Source organism: Poecilia mexicana, unplaced genomic scaffold (genome assembly GCF_051168715.1).
Source record: "Poecilia mexicana isolate PSO_F unplaced genomic scaffold, ASM5116871v1 scaffold_9, whole genome shotgun sequence".
In the NCBI taxonomy this organism is placed as follows: Eukaryota; Metazoa; Chordata; class Actinopteri; order Cyprinodontiformes; family Poeciliidae; genus Poecilia; species Poecilia mexicana.
The window spans coordinates 11102057-11121181 of NW_028263378.1; the positions used below are offsets into that span (position 1 = coordinate 11102057).

Below are 19125 nucleotides of genomic sequence, written 5' to 3' on the forward strand. Positions count from 1 at the left end.
GCCTCTCCTATCTGACTCTAGTAAGTCTGTAATGTTAGCAAGTGCCATTTCTGAAGGTCACTCCTAAATGAAGTGGCGCTAGAATCTTGATTTATTTTCTGAGTATAAATAGAATTCACTTAAAGGTTATTCAAATAATTGTAAATACTGATTGCTGATAGGAGGAAGGATCTCCTGTAGCAGTCTGTATTATGGTGGTTCTGAAATAGCCTCTGACTGAAGACACTCTGTTATTGTAAAGCTGTTTCATTAAGAAGATGCTCAGGGTAAACAATAACCATATTTTTATTAACAACCCCAATTGTAATTTTATTGTTATAATTTAATTGAATTTTTCAGTGGTCCCAATCCTCCTCCATTTTTGGCACTAGTTAGATTTGCACATTCTGATTTCCGATCCATTTCCTCTGAGTCTTTTTTAGTAGGAGAAACATCAATAGCCTGAGTGAGTGCAGGAAGCCCTTTAAAAGTGAAATATTGCAGCTTAGCACATTTTTCCTGAATAACAGCCTGTTTCATAGTCGCAGTAATATAAATTAAGCTGAATTGTCAGGTTCGGACAGGTTCACCTTGAGATACCTCCAGCTACAGCATGCAGCGCTGCAACATCGCCCTCTTTTGCTCCGGACTAAAAATGACATGTCTGCTTTTGTCAGCGACAACCAGACCAGTCAGACAGTCGTTGGTTCGCCTGTAGTATTTGCAAGCAACAACCAACCGCCTGAATGTAGATCCGCATGGGCTGCTACTACCGCTCCATCTCTCTAAAAAAAACCCGGCGGAATCATAAGATACGGATCCCAGGATGGTGTTAGTGCATGTAGGATATCTGGTTCTTCCCGTATTCGGCTCAGTAAGAAACAGAGGTACGGTATTAGTATTCACATCGATCCAAAACATGTGCCCTGTTTATCTTAATATTCACTGCAGCTGTTGGCTAGCCGTCGCGTTAGCTTCCGTTAGCTTCATATTAACGGTCAAGCTTTTCCTGACGACGACCCGAACCGCGCCGGTACTTTTATAATTTGGGTCGTTATAGATTAGCGAGACTTATCGAATGATGTTAATTTGTTTGAGATAACTTCGTGGTAAAAAACCTGTTAGAAAGGAAATGCCCTTGCTACAGATAAGCTAACTGTGTCGTTGGCTCCGGCTATTTCCTGGAACGGAAACATTTGCCACAAAGGGTTCCACATGCTTAGAGAGTGCGGCTCGAAATGCGATACATTAGCACAACCTGTTGTGTTTTATGATGTATTTATCAATAGTTTTTTTTGTCTTCAGCTTGTTATTTAATTTGCGAGAGCTACTCTGTCGCGTATTTGCAGTGTTAAAATACCGCAAAATAGACGTAGCCTCTTCAGCCAGTCAGCTTATCTGTGCCTGGATGATGTCATTTGAAGATCATCCGCTCCTGCCGGCGCTAACAGATTTCACACCACGATTCGGCTAATTGCTACCAGTGTTAATTGGTCAGCGTACAAATCAATGCGTGGAGAGAGCATAGATATCCGATCAATCAGCCCTGTCCGCCGTTTCTTTTTGATTTGCTAATTGGCAATCCAGCAGTTGCTTGTCTGAAGCTGCAGAGCTGCAAACATAACCCAAATCTGCGCTCACATAGCAGAGATGCATTTATAAAGCTACAGTGTAACATTAATTTTACAACAGTGGCATCAGTGATTTCATTGTGCTTTTATTTCTGTTCTTATTTCCCTGTTTCATAGTATGGAGGCTGGCTCTACATTCTGCATTTATCAGATCTTTGTCGTCCCCCCATTGTGTAGCTAATGATCATCTGCTGCTGTGTGGTGTGGCGTGGCCTCTGCCTGTTCTCTGCATTTAGCTGTATTGTGAATCCCTTCTTCATTTCCTCTTTCCATCAGAAGACGACATTGGTATTAAAAGCACCCCTTCCCGAGATGTATTCAGCTATAGACTGTTTCATGTTAAGCAGACTAAAACTATAGCTAACACCTAGAACACAGCACCTTGTTTTGTCTTTTTTTCTGTCAAATTGCTGTAGCACTGAGTAAACATTATAGCTCCTTTCTAGATATCAGTTGAATGTCATTGTGTACCTCCCATCCAGTCTTGTTAGACAACATGCTGTAAATTCCTGTAAAGTGGATACATTTTGCATGATCTCAAAGTACTGCACTTGCATTATTGAACACCAGAATTTGGCTCATCCTCCTTCTCTTCACACAAGGTGCAATGTACATTATCAAACCGGCCTGCGATTGACAAAGCAGATATGCAAATTGGAACCATGTGCATGCAATTTCCTCCTGCCATGTGACTTAAGGTACACTGCACCTGCACACAGCAACCTATCATAACTGTCTCCATTTTTTGTGTAATCTTTTTGTTCCCTTTTGCAAAATTTCAAGCTTTGAATCACACTGAATCGTCAGGGCCCTTTGTGGGCATATTAAATTTTTCAATATGAAGTTGGAAAACATGCTTACTGGTGGTTCATCACTTTCAAATTTACCCCACTAACATAAAACCAAAATGCTATCCATTTCACAGGGATGCCTATTTTTTCCTGCACTGCTAAAGAGATCCTCTTATTATTAATAACGTCTTTATTGTTTGGTTGTGGTCTCTCTTTACCTTTTGTTCTGGTAATAGTACTTTCAGTGCATGGTCACATTTATGATTCATAATTATTTTTGTTTATGTTTTTTCTACATTGACTAGTGAAAATCCAATGTAATCTTTCTGTAGTAAAGATGTACCCTTGCTGTACTGAAATCATGTGCTGTAGCCAACACGTCTGCTCATTGGATGCTGCTTTTGTTCTTTTTTTAACCCTATATGGAGCATGGTGGGCCTTGCCTTCAATCTATGTTGTTTAGTTTTGTTGCATGGTTTTATACTATTATTACAAACAAACAAGAAAAAAAAATACACAAATTCCACATATACTAATATTTTTCAATAAAGAATATAGTGTTTATCCTAACCTTCAGTGTGCTTCTTGCTGATTTCCATTTATTCCCCCCATCCCCCCTTTTGCCTTGTCCCTACCTGCCCCTCTCCCCTCCACCCCATCCCCTCCACTCCCCCTCAACCACCTCCTCTCCTGCTATGACAAAGATAGACGATTTCCACGCTTCCTCCATCACAGGGCCTGAATGAGTCTATCTGCTGTCATTCATGGTGATCGTTTTCACTGAGCTGCTTGAAAACGCAGTGTGCTGTTTGCAGTCTAGACTTGACCCGAGGCAGCAAGTTCAACCTCTTGTCTGCCTAGCTGTACTGACAAACTACCAAGCTGAAACAAAGATATGTTTTTTTCTTTTGTTTTTTTTCCCGCTTTTTAAGCCGACTGCCAGCAAATGCAATGTAGATTTTGCCTAGTAATGTTTCCAGAATACCTGTCAAAAGATTGGTGTGATTTCTATGTGGAAACTTTCATTTTTGTTAAAATCAAGACATGGGTAGTAAGTTAAACCCGCTCCCCAATGGGTGAACAAGAATAATTTAGCTGAAATTATCCTTATAGCTGCAAATCATCTGTACTTATGAATCAAAAAGTCTTTACTTTAGGCAGAGAATTAAAACCTTTTTGTGCCTGAGTATCAGCCAGTCTGCAATTTTCTTCCCTTATTTTCCAGACAGCAGTCTGTTCCCTGTATCTGCCAAATAGCTGTGGTGGGAGAGCTGGAAAAAAGGCATTCAAACTATTTCCTCTTAACTGCTGAATGGAAAAACAATGTAGTCGTAGTGTAAGTGTGAGACAAAGAAGACGGGGTAGATTGTATTGAAGGACTCTTACACTGTGGGAAATCAGTGTTGATCATGACAATGTTTTTAACAGTAAATATATTTTGATGGTTATTTTAGAAGTTTACACTAAGCGCAGATTATAACCCAAGTAATCCACATATACAAAAAAAAAAAAAAAAAAAAACCTGAACAGATTTGTCCACACATCAAATCAAAGAATGGTCCAGGAACACTGGCGGTTCTAGCATAAATGTTACCCTGGGCGAGCCCAATTCTATCTGCCCCCCAACAAATCAAAATGTAGGAAATTTGAAGTATGAGTTGGGATGGCTTTGTAGTCAAAACATAAAATACATCATATAGTTTCTCTATTTTCAGCAGTAAGCAGTGCACTTCCAAAAAATGGAATAGTAATTCAAGGTACTACTGATATAAGTCTTTTTTTTTTTTTTTTAAATCAGTGCTTATGGTGCCCTGGACAACTGACCACATGGCAAAAAAAAAATGAATCCACCATTTTAAAGGAAACAAACACTAAACACACTTACCTAAAGGCTTGGACCATAACACTTTTTTGGTAATGGCAGCTATAAGATGCTTCCTGTATGTGTGAACTAATCATGCTTTATTTAGGAGTGACTTTGACCTTTGACCTTCCACATAAAATTCTTCAAATCATGAATGTCCTTTTGCCTTTTCTGTGGATTAGAGTTGCATGTAAGTTATGTACATTTTCCACTGAATTCAAGTAAAGGCTTGACAATATTAACAAATCTTGCTATGATATTGTAGAACACTTGCTGTAAACCCTAATTTCTTCACTCCCTTTTTCATCTGTTGTGCTGCTTTCAACACTGACTACTGTCATCTACTATCATGTCATCATCCAACATCCTGAATATAACTGCATAAAAATACAAAATCGTGATATTTTGAGAATAATGATGAACAAATTGCTAATCTATTGTGCAGCTCTAACACAAGCTAGGACATAGAAGACTATCCTGGCAGCTTTATTTGTTTTCAGAAGCTAGTTGATTATTTTCTTGTTGAAAAATCCATTCACATTTTATTTTCAGATTTATATCAAGTCAGTGTATTTATCTGTTCACGCCAGAGCCATATCCTGAAAAACAAACCAGACTTTTCTTCATCAGTGGAGTCTCGTGCAGTGAGTGTATAGAGATGCTATTTTTGTTGAGCTCATTGCTTATCGTTTTCTTGTTGATTCCAGGCCTTTCAAAAACTTTGTGTGGTCCTTGCCTTTTTGTATTCAACCCTATTTGATTATACTTTTCACTTTGTAGGAGAACTTGTGAGGACCCTGTGGTCATAAATTAGGTCCTTTCCACTGCCAGATTGTAACTCCAACAGACCTCACTGGAGTTTAGAAATATCTCTGGAACCAAAGCCTTCGGTATAATTTGTAACAAGATTTCAAACATTCTTAGTATTCTTCTTTTTTAACTATTATTTTCATGATCTTCATCTTCTTTTGGTCAAAGCTCGCAGATAAGATACATTTTTATGGATTATAAATAGGAAATAAATCAAATATTAATATACACTGCTCAAAAATAAAGGGAACACTAAAATAACACATCCTAGATCTGAATGAATGAAATATTCTCAATGAATACTTTGTTCTGTACAAAGTTGAATGTGCTGACAACAAAATCACACAAAAATCATCAATGGAAATCAAATTTATTAACCAATGGAGGCCTGGATTTGGAGCCACACACAAAATTAAAGTGAAATGTTCCCTTTATTTTTTTGAGCAGTATATTAACTCACAGAAAAAGAATTGATGCCAGATTTCAGTTGCTAAATATGTTTTGCCTTTTTGCACCTTGGTTTACTACTTCCATGTGTCATCCCAATACATTATGCACAATTTATTGACTATTTTGTTTTAGCTTCCTTATATGTGTGAATTACTTGGGTTATTGCCAACATCTGGTGTGAATTTAATGTCAATAGGCCAATTAGAAATGGATTTTCTGTGGAAAAACTTAATCTTAACAGCTATTTTCTCTGCTGTGCAACAACAAAGGATATTGCCTGGTTAATTTGATTAAAAATACTATTAAAAAAAACGGTGAGATGCGCACAGAAATACTTGACCGTATTTCTTAGAGACAGAGAGGTAATAATGTTTTATTGGGTTCGCTAACTTACTACCAGGTGCAGAATTTATGCAAGGTGAACCGCATTGAAGACGTCACCTGTACACCGTCTGAATCAGAAGACTGGAGTTGATAACATGAGTCGGTAGAAAGAAAGAAAAGCTCACGTTTTCTGTGCAAGACCAAAAATGGGTTGTCATTTTCATGGCACTTGTGGTAACCGTCATTTTTCTTCCCAACCAGAAGTAATTTTCACCCTAGGTAAGACGTAGGGCTTCATGAACATGCTACATCACACACAAAGCGACACCACATTTCACTCACAATTAATTCCAACTTGTTTCTTCCTTTAGACTCCTGACAAGTTCTTCGTATCCTCCACAGGATCCCATTTTAACCGGCAGCAGCAGCAACAGCAGCAGCACAGCCATGCTACCTCTTGCCGGCACTTCCAGTTAGGTCCTCAGGCCCCGCTGCCCATGGACTTCCCAATGCCCCATCCAGGGCAGCCGCAGTCAGGCATGAACCCCCACCTGGCCCCTCCTGGCCACCAGCACGGTCCTCAGCTCCACCCACCTCTCAACCCTCTGCCCGCTCCGCAATTCCAGGACATCCCCGGCCCGCCCTTCCTACCTCAGGCATTACACCAGCAATACCTCCTCCAGCAGCAGATCCTCGAGGCTCAGCACCGACACATTCTGCCGCCTTCCAGGTATCTACAGAAAGAATTTGGTGCTTAATAAAATAAAAAAAACAAAAAAAAAAACAATGGTGGTTGAACCGGTTGGAACCTACTAAGCAAAATTCACATTTTACATGTTTTTATTCTTCGAGAACAACAGAATGTTTCCTCGACAGCAACAAAAGTGCTTAAAAAAACACCCAGCTGTTTTTTTGGAAAGAAGTTAATGTTTTTTGGTGTGTGGAAAATAAGCCATTTGAAAAACCTCCTGATTGTCGAGGCACCAAGCCCTTGCCTAACAATCCAAGCTGAGCTCCAGCACTTTTACTTACACTGTATGCACTGTACAATGGCTGCTGGACAAGACAAGTGTTTTGCTGTTGACTTACTATACAGAAACTACTTGCTGCATTCTTGTTGGTTGAGCAGGAGGCTCCACTTCTGCTTTTCAAAGATATGCTGCGGTGTAGCTGCACATCTGTTTGCAGTTATTTTCAGGTGTGAATGTAAAAGTTGAGATGGAGGGGCGTGACCAGCAGCATTGACAAGAAACAAACCCAATACATCTCATTCTGAAAGGAGATCAAAATAGACTGAACTGACCAGACATCTCATTTTCTAAGAATTATTTTGTGCAAAAAAATGAAATAAACATGTTTTGTATAGTCCATAGACATCAAGGTCACATTTTATAGAGAATAAGATTCAAATGCTTGGCTTCTTTCCTTTAGTAGACGCACCCCAGAGAGAGTCCCTCACCAGCCACACAGACTGCGACCAGGCTATGAGTTTGGTCCTCCTCTTCATGTCCCTCCTCAGCCGGTGGTGCAGCAGCCTCGCTACCTGGCTGAGGGGACCGACTGGTGAGCAGTGCATTTTAATATTTGGCTTAAAGCGGTGGTCTTAAACTGCTTTACTGGAGGGCCAGAGTCCTGCAATGTTTAGATGTCTGCCTGGATAAAAATGTGTAAAAATCCTGAAAAATAAATGGTTGCTATGGAGAAGTCCACAGATTGTTCAAACTATAAATATTTAGGTGAGGAGCTATTGATTTTTTAAAGATATTCCTTATGAAGCTCGATAGACATCTGCCCTACTTGAAGTATATGTTCTCTTTTCTATTTTAAAGAGTACATAATAGATTTTCATATATAATATTTATACCCCTCTCATTCAGGAAGCCATACTTATTTAAACTAATTTAATTACTAATTAAACATTCCTAGAGATTCTTTCCAACTAAAAACAGCATAAATTTAAAAAACAATTTATTTTACAGGAATTTTAAGGAATTGTTTTGTCAGTAATTGAGTTTCTCCCACATTGACAAACATATTCAAATTAAAGGTTGGATTTTTCTAACTTTTGTCATTTCAGATTAGACTACTACAAAAAAGCTTTAATTTATTTCCTTATTATATTTCTGCCATCCCTATGTTAGGTTTTGCTTCTTTCAGCCATCTTTTCTTTTTCTTCTGACTGGAGCTGCACAGTACTGTAACTGTCAAACGCAACTGTTTTAAGTTCTTATACCTTTTATTATAATTGGGACGTAGTTTTACTTTCTTTTACATTTACTATTTGTGTTGATTGCAATTATTGATAGAATTTGTGTAGTTAAGTCATTTCAACCTTTGTCTGTTTTTATCAGTACAAATTATTCATTGTCCAGATGAAAAATAGCCTTTTAGCTAATTCTGGTGCGTTTACCGAAATGTTAATACTGATCTATTTAATTTATCCCTACCAAATAAATTTCACAAATGTCAAATTTCACTGCAACAGCAAGTGTAATATTAGGATTACCTGGAAGCAATATTTGGTTGGCTACAACATTTTAGGTGAGACGTGTTCAATCTCTACCAGCAGCCAGCCATACATTTAGCGAATAAATGGACTTTTATGGTCCTAATGATGTAGATCTTAGTGACTAATATGCTACCCTTATACTGCTCTCTACCCTTGTAAAAAAGGTAATTAATTTTTTTATGGCTTAGTAATAAAAGACAAACCACATTGAAAGAGGAGCAAACATCTTGATGACAGAACAAAAAGTCAGAAGTGAACAAAATGTAACCTAATTGTTACTCGCTCTAATTAAAAGGTTTTCCATTTTGAAATTTTTTTTTAAATCGTCTACTATTTCAATCAAAATCTGTTTTAATAAATTTTAATTTGACATATTCTAATTACTAACTATATCACAGTCTTTAATCACAAGTTATTGAAACCTATAAAGTGCAGAGTGAGCTGCTGGTAAATGACTTTGCCTTTTCTTCAGGGATCTCAGTGTGGACGCCGGGCTGCCCCCTCACCAGTACCACATCCACCCGCTGCCGCAGCACTATCAGCACTACTTGACCTCCCCCAGGATGCACCACTTCCCCAGAAACAATGCCTCAACACAAGTGGTGAGAGCCCCTCCCTCCCCCCCACCCTGGTCTCTCTGCAATAAATCACCTCCGTCTCTGTGAACTTTCACTGATTCTCATTTCGCTTTCTGAGCTGAAGCTCAGCAGCCGGGGAGGACCAGCGTCAGATTTCTGCTGTGGAGCTGATCCAGCTTCTTTCATCTGTCACTTTTTAGGTCGTCCATGAGATCAGAAACTACCCGTATCCCCAGTTGCACTTGCTGGCTCTGCAGAGTCTCAACCCTTCCCGGCACGCCTCTGCCGTCAGAGAGAGCTATGAGGTCTGTGCAGCTTCTCTCTCTCTCTTTCTCTCTCTCTGCCTCAGACACACAGGGCTCCAGTAATTAATCACTGTTTTCTCTGTAACCAATGGTCTGGGAAGGCTTCAGTTTGTAACAGATTTTAATTATTATTTTCAATCAATCTGTTTGTTTTTTAGACCAGGGGAAAAAAAAAACAACTCATTTTAATTTTGGGCCATATCACGATCACGAATGTTGTCAAAGGGCCAGTTGTGCCAGAATGCATTGATAACAAATTGATAAAATATTAATAAAAAGCTGTCTCTGCAAGTAACTTTCACATTCAGTAACTTCTTAGAATTCAATAATGGACATCTTTTCACACTGTGAGTGTTTTTGTGATTTTTTTTTGCAATTAAAATCACTGATTTTGTGGAGCTAATTTAGAAATATTTGCAAGAAATTTTGCAGTATTTGCGCTTATGTATGACAGTAAATGTGAATTTTTTTACTTGCTATATTGATCATGGGACTTGACATAAATTAAGCAATGTAGCAGAAGAAAAAAGACTACCACCTGCAGGCTGGAGTTAGCATCACTTAAACCAAATGTTTTTTGACCATATTTTGGGGAAAATTTGCAATAAACTTATAACCACGCATTTGTGCGAAAACCCATGGGGATCTGTTGATTTTACGTGAATTCCTGTTTTTGAGGAATTGCAAAAAAACTAGACAGGCAGACTTATGTAATTTGGCAGTAAACAGATATAAATTGATTTGATTTGATTGGTAAAATCAAATCAAGTGTTATTGTGAAGGTTCTATTTATGTGTCCCTCTGCAGTCAAGAGGGCCACATAAACTGCTATGCTGGGCCAGATTTGGCCCATGGGCCTTGAGTTTGGCACACATGCTTTAAACGGTACAGAATACTTTAATCTCATAGCATTCACACTCACTTGACAACAGTTTTCTTGTGGCCTCCTTTGCATTCAAAATATTTTGCTATTGTCTTCCTCATTTTGTTAGATAATAATTTGCTTTTGAATGTTTCTTCATAGGAGCTTCTGCAGCTGGAGGACAGACTGGGCAGCGTGAGTCGCGGAGCCGTCCAAACCACCATCGAGAGATTCACTTTCCCCCACAAGTACAAAAAGGTACGACTGGAGGCCCTTTGCAACCTTTTTGATGGTTACCCACAAAGAACTGGGCCAGAAACAAGCAGAGCGAGACATGAAAGAAGGGAACAACAGAGAAAGGCAGCGCTGCCAGTCGGATGGATCAGAGAGCGAAGAAGAGGGTAGCGAGAAAAGGTCACGACTCTTACCGTAGTTCAAAGGTCAACCCAATTTCTGTTTGAGATTTAATGAGCCGGAGCTGCAGCGTTCATAATTTAAGGCGAGGGGGGATGAGTCATCCGGCTGTCTGCAGATATGAGCGTGGAGTGAATTTAAAGAAACGTCTGCACTCAATCTGACCCAGTTGCTGTGGGAAAAGTGTCAGAATATTAGTTTTTTTCTTCTTCTTCTTCTCAAGGAGCTGTGATAAGGTGACTCTTTTTAGAAAACATATCCAACCCTGGCTGACTCAGACACCCCTGTGGCATCAACACTGCGTCCGTTTAAAAATTAAAGCGTGTTTGCGTGCGCTCCGCTCTCCTCTGCAGAGAATACCACAGGACCTGAAGATGTGTCTGGATGACGAGGAGCTGGACACAGATGAGAAGTGCACCATTTGTCTGTCGATGCTGGAAGACGGAGAGGATGTAAGGTACAGGAAAACGCTGTTTTTTTTTATTTTAAAAGAGGGATGCTTGGTTTCTACTCATGTGGAATCATCCATCAGTCTGTCCATCAACTCTGCTTTTTTGCAGCTTTCGTTCTAAAAACTGGACCGCTGTTTTCTTTGTATGTTTATAATTTAAAAATGTACAAGCACAGCAGATAACCTTACAAATTAGTGCCAGGAGAAATGTGGAATTATGATATAAAACATCTTTAGAAGCCCTTTAAAAACCTCATTATGCTCTTATTTTCTAGTTTAGTGCAGACTGACGTAAGTCTGTCACAATAAGAAATTAATCAAATGAAAAATTAAAGTAAAATTGATCATTTCCTTTTTGATTATCTGTATTTTTTGATTGGCAATTTTGTTTTCAGAGACTTCATAATCTCTTTTATTTGTGGTTTCACCTGAGCGTGTTTTTTAATTTTTATTTCTGTTTTATTATTTTGTATAATTAAAATAGCTTCCAGCTGCACTGTTGAGTGCCATTATCAATTTATTACTTCAAAATGGTCTCAAAACAACAATATTGTTGTTCATCCCTAGTACAGCAAGTAATTTTTCAAAGGGACAAGGCTTCACTTCTGTGATAAATGTTTGCCAAGCTTGTTGTCTGTTTATTAATATTAAAATCTCTTTGTTTGTCACCAGGTGAAAGTTTTTTTTGGGACATTTCCCACGTTAATATTTTCATTTTGGGTCTAACATCATGCCATTTACAGAGACGTGAGAAAGACTGTAGTTTACAGACCTTATTTATATTCACACTGGATACAGCTGTCACATGGTCTAAGCAGTTTTTAAGCCTAAATTGGTTCTGCCATCCAACTTCAAAGCATCAGGTATTAAAATCCCATCACAGGATTTTTTTCTCCCTTTTTTACGGCATCATGTCTCGAAAACGCTGCCCGCAGGAAACATACTGTAAGCATTTCACAAATCACATAATGTGTGTCCAGAGGGAAAGTGACACTGCAGCTTTTTGAAAGACAAAAAAGTTGAGACTTAACAGCAGATAACGCGACAAATTTTCCTGAATAAAACTGTATTTGGTTGTATTTCAAAGAAGATGGGTTTATTTTTGACCTGACTCCAGACATGGCATCTCAAACCCTCTAAATATTGAACTTCTATACTCATATTTCAGTGGCTTTTATAGGTTTGTCAGTGTTTCTCTTTATTTACAACCAAAACTGCCCTGAATCTTGGACCTTTTTATCCTAAATAACTTTTCTAAACATTAACATTTTCTAAATTAAGTTTGAAACAAGATGATTTCTTTTAAACCTTTCTTATGAAAACCTGAAAAAAAAGATGTTCCAGACTATAAAATATTTCCTTAAAACCACTTTGAAAATTTGTACAAAGTTAAGCATTGCGATTAATCAGATTAAAACTGTTTTAATCGACAGAACCAGTTCTGACCCCGTGTTTTTGCTTCCTTTAGGAGATTACCCTGCATGCACCTTTTCCACCAGGCCTGTGTGGACCAGTGGCTGGCCACCAGCAGGAAATGCCCCATCTGCAGAGTGGACATCGAGACCCAGCTGACTCCTGACAGTTGATGGCTCCTCTTGACTCCTGCAGCTTTAGATGTGGTCTTGTTATTTCTCCATCGTCTCCCCCGGTCGGTCCTTGGGGAAGTCCTGCCAAACACCCCTCTTTCCCTCTGCATCACTCAAAGAGCCTGCCTTCTGAGACAGCCGTGACAGAGGGATCAACAAAGCACACTCAACGTACAACACAACGAGAGACGGGGCGGTTGATGCACAGACAGGTGGCTGGACTGAATCGAAGGTCAGTTCAAAAAGGACTTTGCTGGATGTAAAGGTTAGGAGCAGAGACACGTATGGACAGATGTGCTGAGGCTTCACACAACTCTGTCAGATCGTGTACTCCCACTTACATTTCTCCATGCAGCTGCCAAGAGAGAGGACGCTCTTGACTGCCAACCTCCCGAGCTCAGTGTGGTGTTTTAGGGCCGTTTCTCTGCCAGTATATCCAAGCCCTCTCTGCCCTCTCCCTTCTAGGCCTGTGAAAAATCCTTTAAGCCGTACTCTGCCCAAGCCCTCACTCAGCACATCTGTACAGAACATTGTCAAATGATTAGCATGAGGTTGTTAGGTGTGAACTCTTGTAGCTGAACGCTTGTGGTGTAATGGAGTATAGTACTGAATAAGTATTTACAGAGTAACAGTGTTGTGTAGCAAGCAAAAAGCCTTCTGGAGAAACATGTCTGTTAAAAAAAAAAGAAATCCCACAGAGAGGATGAATGCGGCTCTATTGAGTATTCAGCAACAAGAGAAAGAGCTAATTAAAAGAAAAACAAACAAAAAAGGCCAAAAATCCCTCTTTCTTGTCTAACATGGTTTTGGATTTACAGTTAGTAGACGCCATCAGAGTTGATGCTGAACCCGCTGACTGCAGGCATGGCTTTCAGTGATGTGCGTAGTTTCGTAGCGGGGCCTCTGCAACCTAGAGCGGAGGCCTCGGATGTGCATGCTGTATGGCAGGCTTGGGCTGTGTTGTGTATTGTGGAGCAAGTAGAAGCAGGAACTGTGTCTGTGCATGTGAACCGTATATTATGATCATTCATAGAGGAGGACAAGAATGCACCCAGTAGCCCCTCACCCATCCCTCACCCTGCTGCTCACCCTGAGTAGACCACGCTTGCCTTTAGACGCCGATCTCACACCAGTGTGGCATTTCTCTCCTAATCACCATGTTTAGGATTCAAAGATCTGCGGTGGATCTGGGTCTAATGGCAATTCCCTCCATAGCCTCTCTCGTGACAAGGCATGGGCCGGTATGAGATTCTCCCGGTTTGATAACAGCAAGGAAAAATGCCACGGTTTCTAGGTTTAAAAAAAAAAAAAAAGAAGAAAAAAAGTAGCTCCAACATAATTTATTTGTTTTTATTTCATGAGCATAAATGCAATTACTATTTCCACTGCTGCTAAGATATAATCTCATACCCCTATAGTATTATTGTAATAACTAATAATATTGTTTATGAAATTTAGCTATTGCGATGCACATATGTAGACACAGAGAGTAAGCACACACTCGTGTGTGAACGTTTACCGTCTTTAAAATCAGTGTCAGCTATTTGCACTAATTTTTAATCAGTATCAGCTGTACATAAGTTGTGATCATGGTTTGAATCCTGAAAAAGTCAAAAATGTTCAGATGAAATTTAAAGTCGGCCATTAAAAAAGATAAGTGATGGCATAACTAAACAGTACAGGTGTAATGATACAATCAGCAACATTTGGTTCACCAGAATGAGAGAAATTTTACCAATATTTTCTGTTTTCACTGGTCATAAAGTGTTTAAAATAATTTAAAACCAGTGTAATATATTACATTCGATTTGACTAGTCCACATATTGCGGTTTCTGGCAGCGATAGGAAGCCGTAAAGCAGATGCATTGTTAGCGGCTAACGGTTAGCCAGCCGCTAGTTAGGTAGTGGTATTACTTACTGCTTGTATCTCACGTCAGTTTCTTTCTTTTTTTTTTGTTGTTATTTTTACCAAGTATCCAAAATACAGATTAAATCAGTGAATCATAAGATGAGATGACAATATTTCTTTGAAAACTAAGTAAACAATCCCAAATTACAAACTTTGGTTTAGAGAATCTGAATTCATTGACTCGTCCATTTATTTAGATTTTTATGCTGGTTCTGGTGTGGAAAAAATTTAAGTAAATACATATATATATGAAATGTATGTGTATATACACACACACACATACATATATATATATTTAAATTAAAACAGGTCAATTAACCCTTTTAAAGCACATTGGCGCTGAAGTGCGTCGAGAAATATTAAGTTACTGAACTCCAATAAAAACTAACCTTTGATGCTTGCCAATCCCAAGAAACAGTAGAATGACTTGGCATGCTACATTTGCATTTGGAAGTATTTCTTCACTTCTTCCATGGTAGGATCAATAAATATGTGCGTTTGCTCAGTGAGACTGAACCATTTACCAGAACAATTGCACTAATTAATGTAAATGGTGTAGCACAGCTGCTTATCTATTGAGAAATGGTTGTTTACAAGGAAATTTTATTTCTTTTTACAGTTTCATTATTGTTCCAATGAATATAACAAAATACAGTTTTAATGCCATACTTCCTATTCCTATTGACAGTTGGTTTGATTGATTTTTCCAACAGACATGCTAATTCTTCCGTAGAGTTTCACCACTCAGGGTATTTGTGGCAGGTTTAGCTTTGACCTGGTAAAATGGATTTAATTTCTTTTTGAAAAAGATGAAATAAAAAGGAACATAAAAGCTGCTTAAAACATTTTTACCACCTGTGAGCAATTCTACATTATCTGTGTTAGGATTAGGGGTGATGTCACACAGTGTGTGACAGAAAACATGGTTTTGCTCATAATTTAAAACAAAAATTAAATTATTGCATTATTAAATCTGAATTATTACATTTTAAAATGGTTCTAGTAATATTAGCGATTAGCATGTTTAGTGTGGTTTACTGTGCTAAAAACCACAGTATGTGTGTGTATTCCCTACAATATGGATCCTTAATTTGACCTTTGACTTTTCCAGAATATCCAGCAACAACAGGGCAACTTTCCTTTACTCTGTTTACCCTTCCTTTGATCTGCTTAAAGTCTTGCTCTCTCTCGCTCTCTCACAGCCTAAATGAACCACAGACAAGCCTCAAAATGTCAGAGAAAATACAGTATCTATACAATATGATTGCATAGATACTGTAGTACAAGACAATCGCTTTTTTTAATCACTGCTTCCTTGACATCATTTTACTGATGTTTCCCTCCCTGATTATTGAAAGTAGATAGCTTTCTGACTTAGAAGTTACACCAAATAAGGTTGTTTTGTCACGTCTGGGGTTTTCACCAATTGGCAAAATTAAGATTTTTAAGTTTTTAGCTAAAAATAGTGAAATTATGATCAACAGCTGATCACTTGATGCATCTCTACACTTGTTTGCTGCTCCGTTCATAGACAAGCACTACTTTTCTTAACACTAGGAAACGTTTCGGAGAATTCCTACTCTATGCTCAAACATCACCATCACTGGCATTTTCAGTGAAATGGGTTCAATCCTCAGGTATGGTGTGATGGAAAATTTTAGTGGCATTTTCAAAAACCGTGCTGTACCGCAAAACCAGAAACCGTCCCATGCCTGCTCATGTCTTGACGGCACTCACACGAGGCTGACGATGCAGTGCCTGAGTCTCGCCATTCGAGTGACATTTCTATTTCTTATTACCAGAACCTTATTGCCTATCAGACAAGCACATGTGATTACTATGTAGAAGTAAATCGCCTCTGTTGTGTATCAGCTCCTTGCATTTCAATCGTAGTTACTCTGGCTGTTTGAAAACTTATAAAGACAAGACTGTGTGGTGGTGTTACAGGGAATATCCGAACTAGTCTGCCTGTGAAATGTGCTAGAATGTGTACGATTGTCCCCCACCCACTCTCCCTCATGGTGCTTGTGTATGGTATTGCTAGAACTGTGATATGTTCAGTGATAGAAGCTGTTTCTCTGTATCATGCATGAACCATGTTGGCATACTTCACTTGAAGGAGGGTGAAAGGGAGAAAAAAGCCATCCATTTGAAAAATACCAAACAACTGTTCTTAGCATTAATTTTATTTCAATTGTCTTTTTCTTCCATTTCTTTTTTTTTTTCCATTTAATTGTATGTTTTATTTGTTTTTTTCTTTGCTCACCTGCCAATCGGGACATGGTACTAATACGCCAAAACCTTGTCCATTTTAACCATCGTGAAAAAGAAGCTGCAGTGCTGCAAAAAAACATATTTATTGTCGTTCTAATGTAGCTTGTGTTTTGTAAATGCACTATAATATGGCGTTGCCTGATATTTTGGTTTGGTGGTGTGGGTACTTCTCGTCCGAGGTTTTGTGTTTTCTTTCAGTTCCAAGTATTTTCATGCTTCCTTGTGTACTATTGGAAGGTAACTTGACTGTTTGTGTTGCATTTTTATTTTATTTTATTTACATATGTAACCTCCATCCAAAAAAAAAAAAAAAAAGAAATTACAAATACATGAAAATGGAGGTTTTGCTAGTCCACATAGAATGCTGTGATTAAAGATGCCTTAAGTATTTAACAATCATTATTTATTACTAACTGTAGCTAGCTAGCTATTGTGGTGGAATATTTAATGTCTCTGTCTCATAACTTTGCAATTTAATCAATATATTTATTTAAAATAACATAAAATATATAAAAAAAATACCTCATTATGCATTGGTTGGTGGGGATGCTTGTGCATGCCGTCTGTGTTTTGTTTTTCAAAGGAAGAAAATTAGAAAAGGTGACTGAGGGACTAACCAGCATGGTGCTGTTGATCTAGATTACATTCCATTTATGTCATTTATTGATTTAATCGCTGAATGTTTAAACTTTCTATTTATTTTAATATCACTCCTGCTTCCATCTACCACAGGTGTCAGGGTGCAACCCCGTTTGTCTTATAGCTTGCTTTTGTTTTGCTCATAACAATCCGTGATATTTTACTAGATCCTTTAATGATCATATCCCTCATATCAACATGTCGCTTTAGTAATCATGATTTAGAAACCACATCAGTTGAACTATCTGTTGCTACATATTGCTAGGAGTTGCTTCGTGTGGGATTTATGGGACTTCTCTTACATGCTACCTTGAGCCATTGATCTTTTGAGCAAACTTCTGGTGTTACTGTGGTTTTACAATATAGATGTTTCACACCTTGGTATGATAAGCTAACTGCGTTTTTCGGTGTGCATTTCTTATTAATACTCTACTAATCCTGCAAATTATTCTAACATGTATTGGATTGGAATGAAGCTGACTGGTCTTACTATAATTTCATTTCGTGCTCTCACTGGCCTTACCCTGTGCCCTCCACCGCGTACCCCGGTAACTCCAGGCTGAACTGGACAGTAGCCATAGTATTAACTCAAGCTGATGAACCGGAATGAACAGTAGAACTCAAAGCACAAGCTTTTTAATGCATGTCCTTCTCAGGTTTTCCTATGTGTATGTGGGAGTAGCTCTGTAGACGTGTTTAATATGATGCTGTACCTTCTTGAATATTTCAGATGTTTCTTTGCTGCTGAGAAAAATGTTGATTTTTAACCTGCCAGTGAAAAAGGGAAGTGGCCATCTTTGTACAACACACTGCTGTTTTGCTGTAACCGCGCAATGTTTTATGATCTTGAGTATTTTATAGAAATGTAGAAGTATGTATCAATAATACGAAAGCAATAGCTAAATCTTAATGAAGAATAACATGATCAGTGAATATTGTGGAAAATCTTTAGATTCACTCTGGGTGGATTTTGTACTGTATTTATTACTAATGATGATGCAAAAAGTTGCATAGCTTAACCCAAACTGTTCTGTCTCTTTTTTATTTATTGTCTTGTATATGATCTTTTTGTATGTGTTTTTCAAATAAACTGCCTAAAATGCTGACAACTAATCAAACATGTGGTGTTTGTTATTTGTTTATTTTTTGGCTGTTCAGTTATTTAAAAAAAAAAAAATCCACATAAGCCCAAAATTATAAGTAATATTTTAAATTTACCAACATGTTTCTTCTATCAGATTTAAGTCGTGACTTTAGTCTGATTGTGTCAATTTTTGACACAGCTTTTTTGTGAATTGTAAATCAAATCTTAAAAATAAAAAACAAACATACAAACAAAAAAACATTGTTATTGTTATTAAAGTTGCAGGGTTTCCCCCAAAAGCTTGCTAAGCCTGGTGCTCGGGGTGCTAAGGCAGTCATTCATCCAGCTGCCCGCCGTGTTTTTGAGGTAAAACATGTTTAACATTGACAGGAAATGTGAAAATATCACTTGATAGTTATGCGTTATTGGAAGACTGCAAGATTAATACCGAAACACCAACTATAAACTCTTTAAAAAAGGCAATCATTTAAAAAAAAAAAAAAACTAAAATAAATTAACAATGCTAAGCCTGGTGGGGGCACAAGTAAATCCTGATGGCCCGCCAGGCTTATAATGCATAGAGGGAAAACCTGAGTTGAAATAGTTTTGTTAACTATTAGGTGATTCAATTATTTTATTAGGGATTCCCCAAAAGTAAAATGTA

General features: G+C 38.2%; 1 protein-coding gene across 1 annotated transcript; it reads left to right on the forward strand.

The window, feature by feature from the left end:
* The first annotated feature begins 442 nt into the window (after nt 1-442).
* Nucleotides 443-18495, forward strand: ark2cb (arkadia (RNF111) C-terminal like ring finger ubiquitin ligase 2Cb). The gene is made up of 9 exons (XM_088008794.1): nt 443-866; nt 1728-6128; nt 6252-6579; nt 7281-7412; nt 8831-8960; nt 9137-9241; nt 10266-10361; nt 10871-10974; nt 12437-18495. The coding sequence occupies exons 2-9, from the start codon at nt 6056-6058 to the stop codon at nt 12552-12554; spliced, it is 1086 nt and encodes a 361-aa protein (XP_087864920.1). The 5' UTR covers nt 443-866; nt 1728-6055; the 3' UTR covers nt 12555-18495.
* Nucleotides 18496-19125: the final 630 nt, after the last annotated feature.